Source organism: Mesoplodon bidens (assembly GCF_964165515.1).
Source record: "Mesoplodon bidens genome assembly, chromosome: 5".
NCBI classification, from domain to species: Eukaryota; Metazoa; Chordata; class Mammalia; order Artiodactyla; family Ziphiidae; genus Mesoplodon; species Mesoplodon bidens.
This window is the reverse complement of record NC_138161.1, coordinates 15121500-15143877: the sequence shown is the minus strand read 5'-3', so window position 1 is coordinate 15143877 and position 22378 is coordinate 15121500. Positions and strand designations below refer to the sequence as shown.

The window sequence follows — 22378 nt, the reverse complement described above, 5'->3', positions numbered from 1 at the left end:
CATATATTTCCCCTTATCTATTCTCATAGCTTTTGTGTTTTCAATATTTAAGAGAGTCTCAACTTTTAGATTCATTTTTAAATGCCATTTCCTTTATAATTCTTACATCATCGAATAAAAGTTTTCTTTCCCTCTTCTGAAATTGGAACTGAACTGAGTTACAGTGAAATTTAAAGAGTGAGGTAATAGGGATAATATGGTAGAGTGAGTATGGCAATCTTGAATTAGACATTTAATTAGTCAATTACTATGTGTAAAGACCCCATTTCCTGATCTCAGGAGAGTTTGAAATTGTTCCCAGGCTCATAGGGATAACAGAGCAGGGATTTTGTTGCAAATGCCTTCTAAATGAACTAGATTAATAATATCAGTCATTTTTCACTCACTCTCTTGGTCAGATATACTTAGATACTATAAACAACAGGCTCCTAAAACTAAAAAGATACATATTTATCAATTGTGAATAGAGAAGGTAGCACTCTACTTACTCATATAAACACACACAAAATCAGCCACATTACCATATTCCCACAACATTTCCAGTCATCATTGTACTATAGGTCTTAGCCAGAGCAGCAAACAAGAAAAACAAATAAAAAGCATAAATATCAGCAAGGGAATAAGAAAGTTCTCTTTATTCACAGGTATAATGATGGTCTACATAAAAAATCCTAAGGAATGTACAAAATTACTACAGAAAACTCTATTTTATTTCTATATACAAACCAAAAATACATGAAAAATTAAATCTAAAGTATGTTGTAATGACAACAAAACATATAATCTAAAAATACATTTCAAGATTCTAGATTCCCATATTAATACTTATAAAATACTGCAGAAAGAAATTAAATAAGACTCAAATAAACAGAGATATATCACAGATTGAAAGCTGTTCAATATCCCTAATTTACAGATTCAATACATTTTTTTTAATTAATTATTTTTTTATATCTTTATTGAAGTATAATTGCTTTACAATGTTGTGTTAGCTTCTGCTGTATAACAAACTGAATCAGTTATAAGTGTACATATATCCCCATATCCCCTCCCTCTTGAGCCTCTCTCCCATCCTCCCTATCCTACCCCTCTAGGTGGTCACAAAACACTGAGCTGATCTCCCTGTGCTGGGGAGTAACTTCCCACTAGCTAACCATTTTCTTTTTTTTTTTTTTTTTTTCGGTACGCGAGCCTCTCACTGCTGTGGCCTCTCCCGCCGCGGAGCACAGGCTCCGGACACGCAGGCTCAGCGGCCATGGCTCACGGTCCCAGCCGCTCTGCGGCATGTGGGATCCTCCTGGACCGGGGCACGAACCCGTGTCCCCTGCATCGGCAGGCGGACTCTCAACCACTGCGCCACCAGGGAAACCCCATTTTACATTTTGATTCAATATATTTTGAACAAAAATGCCAGCAGGCTTTTTAATAGAAATTGAAAAACTGATTCTAAAATTTATATGAGAGCAGGGCTAGGCAAAATAATATTTTAAAAGAGAATTAAACGTGGAAGTCTTTTTATTATCTCATTTCAGGACTTAATATAAAGATATATTAAGAAATTATGGTACTGCAAAAAGTATAGGTGATTATTCGGAGGAACAGAATAGAAGTCTGAAATAGATTCACAAGTATACTGTCGATTTCTTTTTACAACGATGTCAAATGAATTCAAATGCAGAAAAAATGTATTTTCAACAAATGGTATTAAAATCACTGGATACATTTAAAGAACTAAAAACAAAAAGGGAAAAATGTGTTGTGCAACAACCTTATACCTATGCTTGAAACCATTCAACAGCTCTTGTTGCTTTCAGAAGAAAGTGCAATACTGAATTAGCACTAAAGACCTGGGGAAAATGGCCCCCAAATTTTTCTGGTCTAAGTTCAAGTCATTCCTTCCTTTCCCCTCAATGACCAGACAAAATGGCTTTCAGTTTTATAATGCACATCTCAAGACTTTGGTCCTAAAAACACTACTGCAAGCCCCACCTATCTATGCCCTACTTATTCCTTAGACCTGTTTCAAATGCAGTTCCTCTGGAAATCTTTTCTTGACTTCTAAGACTAGATGAGGTTCCCTTGCTGTATGTTATTGTAGCATCAAGGACTCATTCACAGCTCATTATTTTATATTTGCTTTCTCTGTTAGACTTTCAGTCCTGTTAGAACAAAGAGCACACATCTTCTTACTTTATTTTTCATTCTGGAGTAATACAGAAAACAATTTTATTTTAAAAGATATATTCAATAATATATTCCCATAGCAGAGATTTTGGCTCATGGTAGAGGTTTAATGAAAATATTGTGAAAATAGTATTACTGGCAAAATGTTTGACAATGTGTTCTGAGGTGTGACTAATTAAAAAAACAGAAACAAAAACTTGGGTACAGGGAGTTGGGAAGGATAAAGCTGTTCTCTGTAATTACTAATGACATAAACATTGATAAATAGAAATTGTTATATCAAGTGCCTAGAAATGATTCATGAGAAAATTTCCTGGGAAACTGGGTATATTTATTCTTGGAAATCAGAACTGTAAACAACTTGATAGACAGATAATCAGCAGCTTCTGGAAATTTAGTTGTGTGGGCAGCAGCTTGGGACTCAAACCCCTGGGTTCACAGTCCATGCTGTTATGCATCTGTGGAAGCATGCAGCAGGAGGAATTTGGAAGCTAGAAGCCAGATAAGTGCCAGCTGGTTCCCTCTTAGTTGTGCAGAGTGGGATTAAGTTAATGAAATCTGGATGACCACTATATTATTCACTATACTATAATTAATTGATGAAATAGACAAAGAATAAACTCTTTACTCTGAGAAATTTATAATGTGCCAGAGACTTGGGAGAGAGGAAGATGCAGTTTTCTGAGTGGTAAAGGCAAGACATCAGTTCAGGAGTTGTGTTTCTTGTTTTAAAAATAATACAGTTTTCTTATTTTGACTATCGACCTGAAATGGGATATTATATTTAATTTCAGACATAATTGTAGTATTATAAATTCATTGTCTCCACCATTGAATTTTAGTGTTTCTTTGTGATCACTTCATTATACTGCTAGTTACACTTAATAAATCTTGGAGTTGTTTTTAAAAATTTGCTTGTTTACTAGTTTTGGTAGGGAGAATAATGGCCCCTTAAAGTTATTTATATACCTTTTGAATATGTTATGTTATGTGACAAAGGTAATGAAAGTAGCAGATGTAATTAAAGTTGCTAACCAGTTGATGTTAAAATAGAGATTGCCAGGTGGACCTAACATGATTATAAGCATCCTTAAAAATGGAAGAGAGAGGCAGAAGAGTAGGTCAGAGTCATATATTGTAAGAAGGATTTGACCCACCATTGATGGCTTTGAAGATGGAGGAAGTAGGACATTGGCTAAGGAACTCAGATGGCCTCTAGAAAACAAAAAAAAAAGGTAAGTAAATAGGTTTTCCCCTAGATCCACTGGAAAGAAATGTAGTCCTTCGAGCACCATGATATTAGTCCAGTAAGACTGCCTGAATTTTGTTCTACAGAATTATAATAAATTGTTATTTAAGCTATTATGTGTATATGTATATGTATATATGTATATATCTATATCTATATATCTATATATCTATATCTATATCTATCTATCTATATATATATATATATGTATGGCTTATTTGATATAATTTGTTATAGCAATAATTTAAAAACTAAGATATTAGTATATTCCTAACGTCAGAAAACTTTTCACTCCTGCATCTCAAATTGAGAGACATTAATATATAAGGCATCAGCTTGGCAAAAAACTTCAGTTTTTCCCCATGAATGTTCTGCAGTTGCTTATGTTTTGAAGTTTAAAATTTGATTATTTCTTTGGTTGGAGATTATGCACATGAGATGAACTTGAATCATTAAGATTCATAAACAGGACAGTTTACAGAGGAGTTTACTGTTTATCATTTAAATTTTTATAATGCAGTGGCTGATGAACTTTTTCCTAATTTTTTTTCATTATTCCTTATTTTTTTCCTTCTAACTATACAGTCGCCATAACTATTTCATAAACATCGGGGACGAGAAGGAAGAGGGATAAGAAGATGAGGAAGAGAAGGAGCATATGAGGGAAGAGAAAAGAGAGAATGGTACAGGTGGATGAAATAAAGTCATTCTACTTCATTACTCTAACTTGCTGTGTAATCTTGTAAAATTCTATTTAACTCCTTTATGTTTTATATTTGATCACGTTCGTAGTAAAGGAAGAAGTAAAGAGAATGTGATGAGAAGACAGGGAAATACTTATAAGATTAGATTTTGCTAAGCTTCTCATAACCTGCAACCCATTTTCTAATTTCAGGGATGTTTGAGAATCTTATAAAATAAAGATAGGAAAAATAATTGATCATTACTTGTTTTACATGGATATTAAGTTTCCAGTTATTATCATATTATGTCAGTATGTTACTTTGTGTAACACATGGATGTCAGAAGAATGGCATAAAATAAAGAATATGCAATTTTGTTTCAATATACAATTGAAACATTCATTTTTGATAATATTAAAGCTTTCTTGTTTGCAGTTAGATTCAGTTTCTATGTTGGCTAAGAACCCAGGTGCAGCCTCACACCTGATGAGCCTAGTTCCTTCCCATCTAAGTTTGCTGCCTGCCTTCTTATACAAATGCAATAATTAGAGCAGACTGAAAATAGTAAGTGGGGTACAGGGATTTAGTCAATTAAAAAATAAGAAAATTTCCACCACTGCGATTATCTAAAGCTCAGAAGCGCTCCTAGTCTAAAAATGTACACCCACACACTAGTCTTCCATTTTAATACCCTTTATGCACATGCCTCATCATAGAAGTCTAAATTTTATTCCTATACAATTTTTTAATTTAAAAAAACTTTTTATTAGTTTCTGCTTTATAAAAAAGTGAATCACTTATAGATATACATCTGTTCCCATATCCCTTCCCTCTTTCATCTCCCTCCCTCCCACCCTCCCTATCCCACCCCTCCAGGTGGTCACAAAGAACCTAGCTAATCTCCCTGTGCTATGCGGCTGCTTCCCACTGGCTATCTACCTTATGTTTTGTAGTGTATATATGTCCATGCTTCTCTCTCCCTTTGTCACAGCTTACCCTTCCCCCTCCCCATATCCTCAAGTCCATTCTCAAGGAGGTCTGTGTCTTTATTCCTGTTTTACCCCTAAGTTCTTCATGACACTTTTTTTTCTTAAATTCCATATATATGTGTTAGCATACGGTATTTATCTTTCTCTTCCTGACTTACTTCACTCTGTATGACAAACTCTAGCTCTATCCACCTCATTACAAACAGTTCAATTTCATTTCTTTTTATGGCTCAGTAATATTCCATTGTATATATGTGCCACATCTTCTTTATTCATTCATCTGATGATGGACACTTAGGTTGTTTCCATCTCTGGGCTATTGTGAATAGAACTGCAATGAACATTGTGGTACATGACTCTTTTGAATTATGGTTTTCTCAAGGTATATGCCTAGTAGTGGGATTGCTGGGCCATATGGTAGTTCTATTTGTAGTTTTTGAAGGGACCTCCATACTGTTCTCCATAGTGGCTGTACCAATTCACATTCCCACCAGCAGTGCAAGAGTGTTCCCTTTTCTCCACACCCTCTCCAGCATTTATTGTTTCTAGATTTTTTGATGATGGCCATTCTGACTGGTGTGAGATGATATCTCATTGTAGTTTTGATTTGCATTTCTCTAATGATTAATGATGTTGAGCATTCTTTCATGTGTTTGTTGGCAGTCTGTATATCTTCTTTGGAGAAATGTCTATTTAGGTCTTCTGCCCATTTTTGGATTGGGTTTTTTGGTTTTTTGCTATTGAGCTGCATGTGCTGCTTATAATTTTTAGAGATTAATCCTTTCTCATTTACTTCATTTGCAAATATTTTCTCCCATTCTGAGGGTTGTCTTTTGGTCTTGTTTATGGTTTCCTTTGCTGTGCAAAAGCTTTGAAGTTTCATTAGGTCCCATTTGTTTATCTTTGTTTTTATTTCCATTTCTCTAGGAGGTGGGTCCAAAAGGATCTTGCTGTGATTTATGTCATAGAGTGTTTGGCCTATGTTTTCCTCTAAGAGTTTGATAGTTTCCGACCTTACATCTAGGTCTTTAATCCATTTTGAGCTTATTTTTGTGTATGGTGTTAGGGAGTGATCTAATCTCATCCTTTTACATGTCCCTGTCCTGTTTTCCAGCACCAGTTATTCAAGAGGCTGTCTTTTCTACACTGTATATTCTTGCCTCCTTTATCAAAGATAAGGTGACCATATGTGCATGGGTTTATCTCTGGGCTTTCTATCCTGTTCCATTGATCTGTCGTTCTGTTTTTGTGCCAGAACCACACTGTCTTGATTACTGTAGCTTTGTAATATAGTCTGAAGTCAGGGAGCCTGATTCCTCTAGCTCCGTTTTTTGTACTCAAGTTTGCTTTGGCTATTCGGGGTCTTTTATTTTTCCAAACAAATTTTGAAATTTTTTGTTCTAATTCTGTGAAAAATGCCAGTGGTAGTTAGATAGGGATTGCATTGAATCTGTAGATTGCTTTGGGAAGTAGAGTCATTTTCACAATATTGATTCTTCCAAGCCAGGAACATGGTATATCTCTCCAACTATTTGTATCATCTTTAATTTCCTTCATTAGTGTCTTATAATTTTCTGCATACAGATCTTTTGTCTCCTTAGGTAGGTTTATTCCTAGATATTTTATTCTTTTTGTTGCAGTGGGAGTGCTTTCTTGATTTCAGTTTCAGATTTTTCATCATTAGTGTACAGGAATGCTAGAGATTTCTCTGCATTAATTTTGTATGCTGCTACTTTACCAAATTTATTGATTAGCTCTAGTAGTTTTCTGGTAGCATCTTTAGGATTCTCTATGTATAGTATCATGTAATCTGCAAACAGTGACAGCTTTACTTCTTCCTTTCCAATTTGGATTCCATTTATTTCTTTTTCTTCCCTGATTGCTGTGGCTAAAACTTCCAAAACTATGATGAATAAGAGGGGTGAGAGTGGACAGCCTTGTCTTGTTCCTGATCTTAGTGGAAATGCTTTCAGTTTATCACCATTGAGGATGATGTTGTCTATGGGTTTGTCATATATGGCCTTTATTATGTTGAGGAAAGTTCCCTCTATGCTTACTTTCCACAGGGTTTTTATCATAAATGGGTGTTGAATTTTGTGGATAGCTTTCTCTGCATCTATTGAGAGGATAATGTGTTTTTTCTCCTTCAATTTTTTAATATGGTGTATCACATTAATTGATATGCATATATTGAAGAAGCCTTGCATTCCTGGAATAAACCCCACTTGATCATGGTGTATGATCCTTTTAATGTGCTGTTGGATTCTGTTTGCTAGTATTTTGTTGAGGATTTTTGCATCTATGTTCTTCAGTGATATTGGCCTGTAGTTTTCTTTCTTTGTGACATCCTTGTCTGGTTTTGGTATCAAGGTGATGGTGGCCTCATAGAATGAGTTTGGGAGTGTTCTTCCCTCTGCTATATTTTGGAAAAGTTTGAGAAGAATAGGTGTTAGCCCTTCTCTAAATGTTTGATAGAATTCGCCTGTGAAGCCATCTGGTCCTGGGCTTTTGTTTGTTGGAAGGTTTTTAATCACAGTTTCAATTTGAGTGCTTGTGGTTGGTCTGTTCATATTTTCTATTTCTTCCTGATTCAGTCTTGGCACGTTGTGCATTTCTAAGAATTTGTCCATTTCTTCCAGGTTGTCCACTTTATTGGCATAGAGTTGCTTGTAGTAATCTCTCATGATCTTTTGTATTTCTGCAGTGTCACTTGTTACTTCTCCTTTTTAATTTCTAATTCTATTGATTTTAGTCTTCTACCTTTTTTTCTTGATGAGTCTGGCTAATGGTTTGTCAATTTTGTTTATCTTCTCAGAGAACCAGCTTTTAGTTTTATTGATCTTTGCTATCATTTCCTTCATTTCTTTTTCATTTATTTCTTATCTGACCTTTATGATTTCTTTCCTTCTGCTAACTTTGGGGGATTTTTGTTCTTCTTTCTCTAATTGATTTAGGTGCAGGGTCAGGTTGTTTCCTCGAGATGTTTCCTGTTTCTTAAGGTAGGAGTGTATTGCTATAAACTTCCCCCTTAGAACTGGTTTTGCTGCATCCCATAGGTTTTGTGTCATCGTGTCTCCATTGTCATTTGTTTCTAGGTATTTTTTTATTTTCTTTTTCATTTCTTCAGTGATCACTTCGTTATTAAGTAGTGTATTGTTTAGCCTCTATGTGTTTGTATTTTTTACAGCTCTTTTCCTGTAATTGATATCTAGTCTCATAGCATTGTGGTCAGAAAAGATACTTGGTACAATTTCAATTTTCTTAAATTTATCTAGTCTTGATTTGTGACCCACGATATGATCTATCCTGGAGAATGTTCCATGAGCACTTGAGAAAAATGTGTATTCTCTTGTTTTTGGATGGAATGTCCTATAAATATCAATTAAGTGCATCTTGTTTAATGTATCATTTAAAGCTTGTGTTTCCTTATTTATTTTCATTTTGGATGATCTGTCCATTGGTGAAAGTGGGGTGTTAAAGTCCCCTACTATGATTGTGTTACTGTCAATTTCCCCTTCTATGGCTGTTAATATTTTCCTTATGTATTGAGGTGCTCCTATGTTGGGTGCATAAATATATAACAATTTTTATATCTTCTTCTTGGATCGATCCCTTGATCATTATGTAGTGTCCTTCTTTGTCTCTTCTGATAGTCGTTATTTTAAAGTCTATATTGTCTGATATGAGAATTGCTACTCCAGCTTTATTTTGATTTCCAATTGCATGGAATATCTTTTTCCATCCCCTTACTTTCAATCTCTATGTGTCTCTAGGTCTGAAGTCGGTCTCTTCTAGACAGCATATATATGGGTCTTGTTTTTGTATCCATTCAGCCAATCTGTGTCTTTTGGTGGGAGCATTTAGTCCATTTACATTTAAGGTAATTATTGATACGTATGTTCCTATTCCCATTTTCTTAATTGTTTTGGGTTCGTTATTGTAGGTATTTTCCTTCTGTTGTGTTTCTTGCCATGAGAAATTCCTTTAGCATTTGTTGTAAAGCTGGCTTGGTGGTGCTGAACTCTCTCAGCTTTTGCTTGTCTGTAAACATTTTAATTTCTCCATCAAATCTGAATTAGATCCATGCTGGGTAGAGTAATCTTGGTTGCAGATTTCTCTCCTTCATCACTTTAATTATGTCCTGCCACTCCCTTCTGGCTTGCAGAGTTTCTGCTGAAAGATCAGCTGTTAACCTGATGGGGATTCCCTTGTGTGTTATTTGTTGTTTTTCCCTTGCTGCTTTTAGTATGTTTTCTTTGTGTTTAATTTTTGAACTGTTTGATTAATATGTGTCTTGGCATATTTCTCCTTGGATTTATTCTGTATGGGACTCTCTGTGCCTCCTGGACTTGATTAACTATTTCCTTTCCCATATTAAGGAAGTTTTCAACTATAATCTCTTCAAATATTTTCTCAGTCCCTTTCTTTTTCTCTTCTTCTTCTGGAACCCCTATAATTCAAATGTTGGTGCATTTAATGTTGTCCCAGAGGTCTCTGAGAGTGTCCTCAGTTCTTTTCATTCTTTTTTCTTTATTCTGCTCTGCAGCAGTTATTTCCACTATTTTATCTTCCACCTCACTTATCCTTTCTTCTGCCTCAGTTATTCTGCTATTGATCCCATCTAGAGTATTTTTCATTTCATTTATTGTGTTTCTAATTGTTGCTTGATTCATCTTTAGTTCTTCTACGTCCCTGTTAACTGTTTCTTGCAATTTGTCTATTCTCTTTCCAAGATTTTGTATCATCTTTACTATCATTATTCTGAATTCTTTTTCAGGTAGACTGCCTATTTCCTCTTCATTTATTAGGCCTGGTGGGTTTTTATCTTGCTCCTTTACCTGCTGTGTGTTTTTCTGTCTTCTCATTTTTCTTATCTTACTGTGTTTGGGGTCTCCTTTTTGAAGGCTGCTGGTTCGTAGTTCCCATTGTTTTTGGTGTCTGTCCTCAGTGGCTAAGGTTGTTTCTGTGGGTTGTGTAGGCTTCCTGTTGGAGGGGACCAGTGCCTGTGTTCTGGTGGATGAGGCTCGATCTTGTCTTTCTGGTGGACAGGTCCACGTCTGGTGGTGTGTTTTGGGGTGTCTGTGGCCTTATTATGTTTTTAGGCAGTCTCTCTTCTAATGGGTGGGGTTGTGTCCTGTTTTGCTAGTTGCTTGGCATAGGGTGACCTGCACTGTAGGTTGCTGGTCGTTGAGTGAAGCTGGGTGCTGTTGTTGAGTTGGAGATCTCTGGGAGATTTTCGCCGCTTGATATTATGTGTAGCTGGGAGGTCTCTTGTGGACCCGTGTCCTGAAGTTGGCTCTCCCACTTCAGAGGCACAGCACTGACTCCTGGCTACAGCACCAAGAGCCTTTCATCCACCCAGCTCAGAATAAAAGGCATCAAAAGTAGAAAGAAAGAATTAGTAGTAGAAGTAGAAAGAAAGAAAGAAGGAAAGAAAGAAAGGAGGGAGGGAGGGAGGAAGGAGGGAAGGTAGGAAAAAGAGAAAGAGCAAAAATGAAGTAAAATAGAATAAAGTATGATAAAATATAATAGCATTATTAAAATAAAAACATAATTATTAAAAAAAAAATTTTAAAAACTGATGGATAGAACCCTAGGACAAATGGTGGAAGCAAAGTTATACAGACAAAATCTCACACAGAAGCATACACATACACATTCACAAAAAGAGAAGAAGGGGAAAAAATCATAAATCTTGCTCTCAAAGTCCACCTCCTCAATTTGGGATAATTTGTTGTAAAAAGAGGAAAAGGGGAAAATATCATAAATCTTGTTCTCAAAGTCCACGTCCTCAATTTGGGATGATTCATTGTCTATTCATTTATTCCGCAGATGCAGGGTACATCAAGTTGATTGTTGAGCTTTAATCCGCTTCTTCTGAGGCTGCTGGGAGAGATTTCACTTTCTCTTCTTTATTCTCACAGCTCCCGGGTCTCAGTTTTGTATTTGGCCCTGCCTCTGCATGTAGGTCGCTGGAGGGCGTCTGTTCTTCACTCAGACAGGACAGGGTTAAAGGAGCCGCTGACTCGGGGGCTCTGGCTCACTCAGGCCTGGTGTAGGGAGGGGTACGGAGTGCGGGGCGAGCGTGCAGCAGCAGAGGCCAGTGCGACGTTGCACCAGCCTGAGGCGCACCGTGCGCTCTCCCGGGGAAGCTGTCCGTGGATCCCGGGACCCCGGCAGTGGCGAGCTGCACAGGATCTCTGGAAGGGGGGCGTGGACAGTGACCTGCACTCGCACACAGGCCTCTTGACGGCGGCAGCAGCAGCCCCAGCATCCCACGCCCGTCTCTGGGGTCCGTGCTTTTAGCCGTGGCTCACGCCTGTCTCTGGAGCTCCTTTAAGCAGCTCTCTTAATCCCTTCTCCTCACGCATCAGGAAGCAAAGAGGGAAGAAAAAGTCTCTTGCCTCTTTGGCAGCTCCAGACTTTTTCCCAGACTCCCTCCCGGCTAGCCATGGAGCACTAACCCCCTCAGGCTCTCTTCCCTCCTCCAGCCCCAGTCCTCTCCCTGCACTCTGACCAAAGCCCGAGCCTCAGCTCCCAGCCCCGCCCGCCCCACCGGGTGAGCAGACAAGCCTCTTGGGCTGGTGAGTGCCGGTCGGCACTGATCCTCTGTGGGGGAATCTTTTCGCTTTGCTCTCTGCACCCCTGTTGCTGCGCTCTCCTCTGTGGCTCCGAAGCTTTCCCCTTCCGCCACCCACAGTCTCCACCCGCGAAGGGGCTTCCTAGTTTGTGGAAACCATTCCTCCTTCACGGCTCCCTCCCACTGGTGCAGGTCCCATCCCTATCCTTTTGTCTCTGTTTATTCTTTTTTCTTTTGCCCTACCCAGGTACGTGGGGAGTTTCTTGCCTTTTTGGTGGTCTGAGGTCTTCTGTCAGCGTTCAGTAGGTGTTCTGTAGTTGTTCCACATGTAGATGAATTTCTGGTGTATCTGTGGGGAGGATGGTGATCTCCACATCTTACTCTTCCGCCATCTTCCCCCAGCTCCTCCCTATACTCTTAAAACCATTCTCATACATAATATCTTTCGAGATGCATGGTCCATGTTTATTGCGTGAATAAAGATATTCAAATTACTTGGATTTTCTTTTAGAGAAAGTCTGTACCAAGAAACTGTGGGCATCCAGGAAAAACTCTTGCTTAAAAAAAGAAAAATATCTAAGCCTAATCAAAATTAGTGCATAGTCCCCCAAATCTGAGTTTACCAAAGCCCATTAACAGAAGCAATGATAATACAAATCCTAGCTGACACGTTACTAGTAAATAACAATATTCACAGCATATTTGGATAGCAGAATAAAGAGTTTATTAAAATCAAATTATTTGATTTTCCATCTATCTTTGGGAGAAGTACAAAACCATAAATTCTATCAACAATTCAATTTGAATTTTTCATTAATCTTATAGGTTGACAGAGTTAATCTATCACCCAGTGTTCTAGGGCTGGAGAGGTAAAGAGTTGCCGGTGATTGGGGTACATTAGAATACTTTTTAATGGAGGAAATTAAGATAATAGATAATCACAGTACAGAATCTAAATTTCTTAATGGATTTAACTCTTTTACATATTAATAAGTAGAAGCCAGATCTACAGATTGGCCAGTAACAAGATGAATGGAAACTCCTGGAAGGAAATTTGATTGGGTGCCAGAATCTGGATCCACAGCCCAGGGAAGGGAAGCCACACACTCCATTACCCAGGGGTCTGAAGCCATGGGATCCAAAGCCCATTGAGTAGCAGCTTCTGTATCCAGATCTCAGGGAGAGGCAACTGCTGGACTTAAAGCCCAGACACCCAGTATAAGTTGTCCAGCAGGAACTGCAGAGCCTGGAGGTCCTGAGGTGGTAGCAGGATGTCTGGCAGGGAAAGGACACCACACGAGATGTCTGGAACCTGATGGGCTCATAGCAGATCTCCTGACAGCTACGTAATAGAGAGGAGCCCAGCAGGCAGGTGCTAGGAGAGCAGAGCTCAGTGCTGTAGATCAGGTTGCTGGGCTGGAAGGAGCCTGGGTAGCACAGATAGCCTCCAAGGGAGCAGGAGGGTAAGTTTCCAGGGCAGCTGTTGTAGGACATGTTGACAGGAGGTATGAGCTCAGTTGAGTTACAGGGAGAAGATTCTGAGTTTGAATTTAACCTTCTGGACAGATGTGTATATATATACTCTCAGCAGTAGGTGTGGTAACCTACAGGGTCATTTTTTACATATTTGTGCTCCCTTGTTTACATGTGTTTAACTCAGTAATCTGCTCTGTAATTGCAGTTCGAATTGTTTTCTCCATATTGTATTTATGGGTGCTATAATTTTGGTGTTATAGCCAAGGCTAATGAACTACACTATGTCAGAAATGCTATAACTGTTTCACACTAATACTTATCCCATCATAGTCAGGAAATGGTGAGATAAACATCATTTTCCTTTTCCTCTTGTCATAATCCTTGGGTGTTTTGTGTCTGGCAATGATGAGAAAACACTTTTCTCAAATGGTGGTTAAATAAGATAAAATTATATCTCTTCTTTGTCAATGGATCAGAGGTGCAACTTTGGCTTGAATGAGGAATCTACTAAATACTGACCTTACTTGCCCCTATGTTTTCTCATTCTCCAAAATTATTGCACATCTATTACATTCTATTACACATGTGTCTCAGGTACAATGGAGAGGCAAAAATATCAGCCAGGACAAATTGAATATCACTGATGGCTACAACCAGAGAGAAACCTGGACAATTATTTGGAGACATGGTGACAGTGAGGGACAGAACCAAGACAGAGTCACAAGTGCATGCCAGTCTGGACCCTTATGAAGAGAATCAAAGAGCTAAGAAATATTGAGATGAGGGAATGAAAAATTGAGTTTTAGATTCAGTGTATCTGATATAAGACCTCTAGTCTTAACAGATTCTCATCTGTATGTGTAGCAGCCTTGAGAATTTACTTCTCAGATCTTCATCTGCAAGAGGCTTGATTGACCAAGGGCACCCCCTATGATATGGTCTGAAATCTAACACTTCATTGGCATGGAAGCATTCCTATTCATGGGGCTACTCCCAGACAATGACTGAGCATAACAGAGACACATGGAATCCCCTGATGGCCAACAACTGAGGATTCTCCAATGGCCTTGAGGAACTATCTTCAATCTGTGGCTACCTGGGGCATGTCCTTCCCTCTCTTCTTCACTCTGGTCAGACTCGCATGGAAGTCTGACATTTCCTAGCCTTCTTCACTCCCTCCTCCAACTCTTTTCTCCCACAGACATTTCCCAATAAAATCATTGTACCTTTAATTCCATCTTGTTGACTGCTTTATGAATGATGTGTACTAACACAGTAAGTTATGGAGTGACTTTTGTCAGCCCAACTATGTCTTTTCCAGGCCCTATGGATTTGTTGCCAAGAATCTATCTGATGTTACGGATTTTCTATTTCCTTATTTTTTTAACAGTAAATTCTGCCTTTTTGTTATTTCACTCTTTTGCTTAATCTGGGATTAATGTACTTTCCAATTTTCACTCCTTAGTGTGGATATGGATTCAGTGATTTTCAGCCATTCTTCTAAAATGTATGCAGTTAAGGCTATAACTTTCTTACTAAGCACAGTTTAATTTTGATATTTTATATTTTATTGTGCTTTCTTCTTTGAGGATGGATTGTTTACAAGCATAATGCTTAATTTCCAAATATATGAGGATTTACTAGTTAACTCTGTTGTTCTAGTTGCTATTGCTTCTTAGCTTATACCACTATGATCAGCGTATGATCTATTTTGGTAAATGCTTTGTGGGCACTTGAACATAACTGATATTCTGAAGTTTTGACCACAATGTTTTATGCATGTTACTTAGGCCATATTTCCTAATCATGTCTTTAATATTTTCTATGCCCTTATTGTTTGCTTGTCTGTCATCTGTTTCTATCAGAAGTGAAAGAAGAGTGTTAAATTTCTAGTTGTGATTGTGGATTTGTATATTTCTCTTTGTAGATTGTCATTTTTTTTGGTGTGACATCCTGAGCCATCTTTTTCTTTGTATTTATTGTGTTTGAAATTTGTGATGGTTCCTTAATCTGTGTGTCAAAGAATTCCCAGATGCATTTCTCTGTTTTGCATGTTAAACACTCTAAATGCTTACTTTAAATGTAAGGGAAACAGTCATTAAACTTTGTCTTAAAGAAGCAAAGGCAAGACAAGATTTAAAATACAAAGTGTAGATCCTGGTGAGGGAAAAATGCAGGTAATCTGAGTATGCTGAATCTTATTTACACATTTTTGGAATTAAACTAATCGGTTGGTGGGTAGTAAAACATTCAGACTGGACATTCAGTCTTGTACATGCCAACCAGGTTAACAAATAAAATTATTTCAGTTATTTAATAATTAAAGAAAACAGTTTGGAAGTTTAGCTTTGGAGCATTTGTTGCAGGCTGTCTCTGGGTAACATTTGCTAAAGCCCATCATCTTTCAGCCATCTCAACCTTAGGTCAGCTCTTCTTATTTTCCTCATTACTATTTCACATGTGAGATGATGCCTTTCATCAATTTTGATAAATTGTCAACTATAGTCTCTTCAAGAATTTTTTCTGTCCCATTCTTATTTCCTTTTTTCCCTGAGATTCTAATTATAAGCAAAATACACTATTAAACTATGTTATATATGCCTCTTACAGTCTTTTCTCTATTTTCAATCTTTTTGTCTTTTTATGCTTTAGTTTGGGAATTTCCTTCTATTCCATCTTCTAATTCACTAATTGTCTATTCAGCAATGTTTAATCCCGTGATAAAACATAAAAATTAGGCTTTCCAAATCAGTTATTATTTTGTAAATTTCTAAAAATTTCAATTAGTTTCTGTTGTTTAGTTTTCAGTTTTCTGTCAAAACCTTCAATCTTATCTTTAATTCTTTAAACATAACTATTCCTTGATAATAGTATTTTCCTATTTCCTGTTGTTAAATTCTTTACATAGGTATTTTAATGTCTGATTTTGACATGTCCATTATATGGATTGTGTATTTCAGATTCCATTTTCTCCTGTTCTGTTTTGTTCCAGTCTTATTTTCTCATATTCCTGCTATACTTTTAGAGTAATAGATATTTCATATATATTTTAAAAACCTGGGTGACTTTACCTCCCTCCAGAAAGATTTGCTTATGTTTTTGGAAGGCTGCTAGGATAAAGATGTCAGAATTCTAGATTATTTTAATTCAAAGAGGGATTGAGAGAATTCAAACCTGGGCTTCAGTTCTTATAGGAAGCTGTCTATTAGCAACTCAGTTTTACTTCTAGGAACTGGTTCTCCATGGTCTGGGATATATTCCATGGCCGCAACTCTTTGGTCAGCCCAAAATTCTAATTTTTTTTCTCTAGCCCTGTTAGTTTATGAAAATTCTCTCAGCTTCTTAGTCACTGCTTCCAAAATCAACATATAATTTGAAGGGAATATTAACTCCAGATATAGGCTCGTTTCTTTTGATTTCAGTACTGACCCATATAGTGTCTCTGTGACTCTGGAACATTTTGATATGTCTCTGAAGTTTTCAAACACAGATTTTTTTTCTTAATTTCTCCAGCTTTTCTATACTCATTGAGAGGAATTGTTTAATGTTTTAAACAATGTTAGCTTGCTCATTTTATGTAATTTTGAGAGGTTTATTTATGTTTAGAATACATAAGAGCATTTCAAATAAGGGAGTAGCTACAGTGAAGATGACCATTTAAAAGTCTGTTACAGCAGTTTAAGTAGTAATAAATGACACCAGAAGTCATGGAATTTAAATACTTCTGTTGTGAGTATCAACCTTTCTTTCTAATCCTGTGTCCCACCCTGTACCACTTCCCATGCCTTACACTGTTACAATATGACCTACACTCACCACGTGCCTACATACCTTTCTGATTTTCTCATCCCGTTTTAACCTTCCAGACCTTAACTTCTTCTGTCCCATATTTATTGCATCTTTGTTTTTCTAAGTGACACCCCACTCCCAACGGAAGCTGTCCACACTCTGCCTACGTCTCCTGGGTAATCATCTGTACATTCTGAAGGCTGATTCTTCAGGGCATCTGTAAAGCTCTGCCTGAGGACTTTTTCACCTCCCAGGGCATGCTGAGCTCCTGCACAGGGAATTCTCCACTAGAACTTAGCTCCAGCTGTCTACAGTGGTGCCTGGATTAGTAATGCACACTGTACTGCTTTCCTTCCATTCCCTGTCAATCTTCCCACTCCCTGCAGGTGTTTATTGTGATCACCTCCCACGTAAAAAACTTGCCCTTGAATCCATGTTATCAAGCTTTGCTTCCAGATAATTTATAGAAAAATACTTGGATGCCTCATTAATACATTTACTGAAAAATCGTCAGTGTTTCTCCACCTTGTAAAATTGTAATTATAGTACAAGGAACTATATTCAATATTTTATAACTTAAAGAGAAAAAGTCTGAAAAGGAATATATATATATATATATATATATATATATATATGTACATTATAAGTGAATCTGTGCTGTACACCTGAAATGAATGCAGTATTGTAAATCAACCATACTTTAATAAAAATAAATAAATTGTAATTTTAAAGTCCTAGGGAAAAATACCAAGAATATATTACAAAGGGAAATGTGCTTTAGTATTGCATGTGGCACATTTAAGAAAGGCAGCCATGATATCTTTGTCCAAGTAATATATTTTTAAGAACACAGAATTCAAAAGTCTTCTAATCTACATTGGATAATAATAAAGAACATATTTTGTGGTTAACAGGTAATAATAGATAGTGATTAAAGGGGATCTTTATATAAGAAGTATTGGCTTTTGTTTATTGTTTCAAACCTAGATGACTAATAAAAGAAACATCCCCAGCAGGTTAGTGACAAGTTAACTGGTAATTTGGAGAAGAGCAGCAGCTGGGTGCCGACCATTGTAACTTTCAACTATGGATGAGATTCTGCTGGAAACACACCTCACATATCAAAACTACTTTGTTCATAACATAAGGGTTTAGACTCTGCAATTAAAAAATCAGAAGTCACTGGATGTGCAGCTCAAAGTGTTAAATTTTACATGAAATATATATCTAAATTTTTATTATAAATAACTGTTTAAAAAAAAGAACAAAAATAATCGTGGAGGTTTATGTTACATAGAACAAACAATATAATCTCTGGGCTTAATTTAGTCCACATTTAGGGAGTTTACAAATTCTTCTTGAATTTATATTAATTTAAGGTAGATGAAAATTTAGCAATTTAGAGCAAAAGGAAGCCCAGTTGCCATAGATTTTATTGATAAAATTCAATATTTTTAACATTATTATTTTTTGTAAGTTTATAACAGTTTTATTAGAAAATAAAATAAGAAAATATTGCCATCAACCATAACACTATATTTCCTTGAGGCCGGAATATAATTTAACTGGTTTTATTCTAACATTGAATATTTTGTGAATTAACTAGAAAGTATCTGTATATACTCTCAGAATATGAAAAATCTAGCAAACTTTGTTTTTAAGCTTATAATCTGTAGTTAAGGAGAGGCTATATATATATATATATGCACACACACACACACACACACATATATATGTAAATGAAAAAACAGAAGAGAAAGTCTAAGTTAAGCATAGAAAAAGGAGGAAAGAAAAATGCTACTGTGGGGACAGAAAGAGAGAAGAGAGAGAGAGATTCATACGTTCTGTAGAGGAAAAGAGAACTGGAAAGAAAAAATAACCTTCAAACTGGGCTTTCCTCGTGGTGCAGTGGTTGAGAGTCCGCCTGCCGATGCAGGGGACACGGGTTCATGCCCCAGTCCGGGAAGATCCCACATGCCACGCGGAGAGGCTGGGCCCATGAGCCATGGCTGCTGAGCCTGCGCATCCAGAGCCTGTGCTCCGCAACGGGAGAGGCCACAACAGTGAGAGGCCCGCGTACCGCAAAAAAAAAAAAAAAAAGACATTAAGAAACAGACAACAATTTTAGTGCAATAGAAAAAGAAAATTTCCTGAGCCTTCCCTGTTTAACTTTCATTTGTTTCCTCCCCTCATCAGACTATTCCTTCCTGGCTGAATAGAGATGGGCCCAGATTGATCTTCCCTAGTACTATTTCAACTGAGCCTTTTTTTTGTGTGTCATCTTATCTTTACATACACAGCAAAGTGTCTTTCAGTTTCTAGCCATTTCTCTCTGTCTCTTTGTTTTATCTATTTTTTGTCTCTCTTCATTGGATTAAAGACACAATGTAACTGTGATACTTGGTGTATTAGTTTTCTATTGCTGCCATAACAGACTACCACCAAGTGATTTTGGAGAATGGGAATGAATGTTGACAAGGTGGATCATTCCAGAAAGGATTCCATCCAGCTAGAAACTGTGCCTCTGATCCATTGTACCAGAAGAAAATTGATTTTGTCTCATTCCCCACTCTTAAGAGGAAAGCATCTACCAGCAAAACCAGATGTGGATACACAGGAATCAGATTAGCATAAACCAGAGGAAAAGCTTTCCTGGTCTTGTTGCTTTCCTGGCCATGATGGGATGTGCATTAATGTAAAACAGTCAGCATTTCTGACACAGCAGTAGTCCATTGGCTTTGGCTATAACAACAAAATTACAGCACCCATTAAAAACAAATGCAGAAAACTATTTGAATGCAATTGCAATTACAGAGAAGACTATTGAATTACACATATGCAAAAGAGGAAATCTAATGTAGGGCCCATGACCCCATAGGTGTCACACCTATTGCTGAAAGTATATAAATGCCATAGTGCAGGAGTGACATTCAAACTTAGAATCTTCTCACAGTAACAGCTGAACTCACATCTCCTGTCAACATGTCCCATAATTGCCTCTCTGGAAATTTCTCCTTCCACTCCCTTGGGGGCCACTTTTGCTACCCAGGCTCCTTCCACCCCAGCAACCTGGTCTACAGCACTGACCTCTGCTCTCCCAGCACCTGCCAGCTGGTCTCCTCTCTCTACAGTCAGGAGACCTGTTATGAGCCCATCAGGTGCCAGATGTCCCTTGTGGTGTCCAGTCCCTGCCAGACGTCCTGCTACTGCCCCAGGACCTCCAGTCTCTGCAGTCCCTGCTGGACAACTTATGCTGGGTGTCTGGGCTTTAGCTCCAGCAGCTGTAGTTACCTGAGCTCTGGATTCAGAAGCTGCTACTCACTGGGCTATGGATTCCGTGGTCTCAAACCCCGGGGTTATGGAGTCTGTGGCTTCCCTTCCCTGGGCTGTGGATCCAGATTCTTCCATCCAACAAACTTTGCCTCTAGTAGCTGCCAATCATCGTGTTAGAGACCAACATGTGGATTCGGTTTCTATCGTTCAATTTGTTGAGGGTCTAGATCCTCTCGAGTATTGAGATCAAAGTCTTTACTCAGTACAGCCATCATTTTCATTCTCACCATTTACCATTGTTCTTTTATTCTTTTTTTTTTTTTTTTTTTTTTTTTTTTTTTGCGGTATGCGGGCCTCTCACTGTTGTGGCCTCTCTCGTTGCGGAGCACAGGCTCTGGACGCGCAGGCTCAGCGGCCATGGCTCACGGGCCCAGCCGCTCCGTGGCATATGGGATCCTCCCAGACCGGGGCACGAACCCGTATCCCCTGCATTGGCAGGCAGACTCTCAACCACTGCGCCACCAGGGAGGCCCTCTTTTATTCTTAAATCATCAGTTTCCTGCATCATCAACTTTTGAGAGACTCTGAATTTAATGAATAACCCAATATGAAGTCCTAATATCTGTACTATTGATAGAAAATATGCTATTGGATTTTCTTGGAAGAGCAGTTGAAAATGAAATTCTTAATCTGATAAATTTATGTTGTCATCTAGCACCGAAATATATTGTTCATCTTATTATTTGCCTATATTTTATTTAGGATTTGGGAATTTTAAATAAAGATCAATATGACTCTGAAACTGGGTTTGGGAACACACATTTTGATAGATTTGAGCAAATTGCTTTTGTCAATGCATATGTTCCCTACTGGGAGTATTTATTTCCTGGAGGTCCATACTTTGTATGTCTCAATATCAGTGACACTTGCCTGAGAATAGAGGCATGGATTTCTGCTGATAAAGGAAAACAGAGAAATTGGCACATAACTAGAAATGCAGACAACAAGAATACAATATAATTTATAAGATAAGGTTACACATAAACCAAAAACATACTTGAAAGTCTAGTATCTGAGTGTGGATTTTCAGCTAAGAGAAAAGATGAGCCTTAAATAACTGCTAAGATAGATGTTTTACTCCCTGTTGGTTGACATAAGTACCATGATCCTTCCCTGAGCCTGGTCCCTGAGCATGATCCATTCCTGAGCCCTCCCTATGAACATATGTAAAGAGATGCACAATGACCTTAAGTGAGGAGTAACTGGGTTAAGGAGGTGTGGGAAAACCTCCTGATGCTTCTCCAAGGTTCAAACTGCATCAACTAAGAGCACCACACCTGAGCAATGCTGAACAAACATTTGTATCCATTAGTCTTAGCCTGAACCCCTCTCTTCCCAAAAGCAGAGCTGAAGTCAAAACATTGGGTGCAGACAGTATATTTGCCACGAGACCCCAGGGAGATAGTTTGGGAGACCATGGAAGGTGAAAGAATCAAAGACGAAAATTTCACATATTTTTTGGCTGACTTTATGGTGGGCAATGGGGACACAATCATTCAGGGCCTTTTTAGGAATGTATAGAATGACTTTAGGAATTGTCCACCCCAGAATCTAATCAACAGGAGGAAGAATTTATGCATCAGCTTCTGTCTCCCATTGCTAGAATGTTGTCCCTGATGTTTGTCCCTTTCCTGGAACTTCATTACCTGTGCAAAGAGGATTCATAGTGTGTTCATTTTCTTGGCTGTGCCCTCTGAGAAGCCCAAGTAGAGAGTGAAAGAAAAGTTGTCTATGCATGAAGGGAGAGACTGTCTGTGCAAAGAGTGTTGAAACCTGCATGAAATTGTTCGCCATAGCTGTGCCTGGGATCATAGGTGAGAAAATGAGGATATAATGGAGAATACAAGGGTACCAGATACACCACTTGCATTTAATGCTCAAACATCCTTGTGAGAAAGACAGATATTATGTCATATAGATCTTTCTAGACATGAAGGAATGAAAAGTCAAAAAGAATTAGAATCTTGCCCAAGGTTATACATCAAAGATCTAGTAGAATCCGATATCTTGAATTAAGCTTTTCTTGTTCATTCCTGAAGTTCTTTAAAACTCCTTTTCTAACCAAGATCCTTGAGTATTTCTCTACAGAGATTGC

The 22378-nt window shown here is 37.8% G+C and overlaps 2 protein-coding genes across 2 annotated transcripts in view; one reads left to right on the top strand and one right to left on the bottom strand.

The window, feature by feature from the left end:
* Nucleotides 1–20400, top strand: part of LOC308618204 (keratin-associated protein 13-1-like) — a gene marked incomplete at both ends in the record, with an annotated part of 29716 nt that extends 9316 nt beyond the window's left edge. Inside the window, one exon of the mRNA XM_081235725.1 lies at nucleotides 20011–20400. Within this exon, the coding sequence (XP_081091851.1) occupies nucleotides 20011–20400 (390 nt within the window). The remainder of the gene's footprint in view (nucleotides 1–20010) is intronic.
* LOC308617504 (keratin-associated protein 13-1-like) lies at nucleotides 12595–13179 on the bottom strand (the record flags this gene model as incomplete). Its single annotated transcript, XM_081234710.1, has 1 exon — nucleotides 12595–13179. One exon carries the CDS (start codon nucleotides 13177–13179, stop codon nucleotides 12595–12597), a length of 585 nt encoding a protein of 194 aa, XP_081090836.1.
* Nucleotides 20401–22378: the final 1978 nt, after the last annotated feature.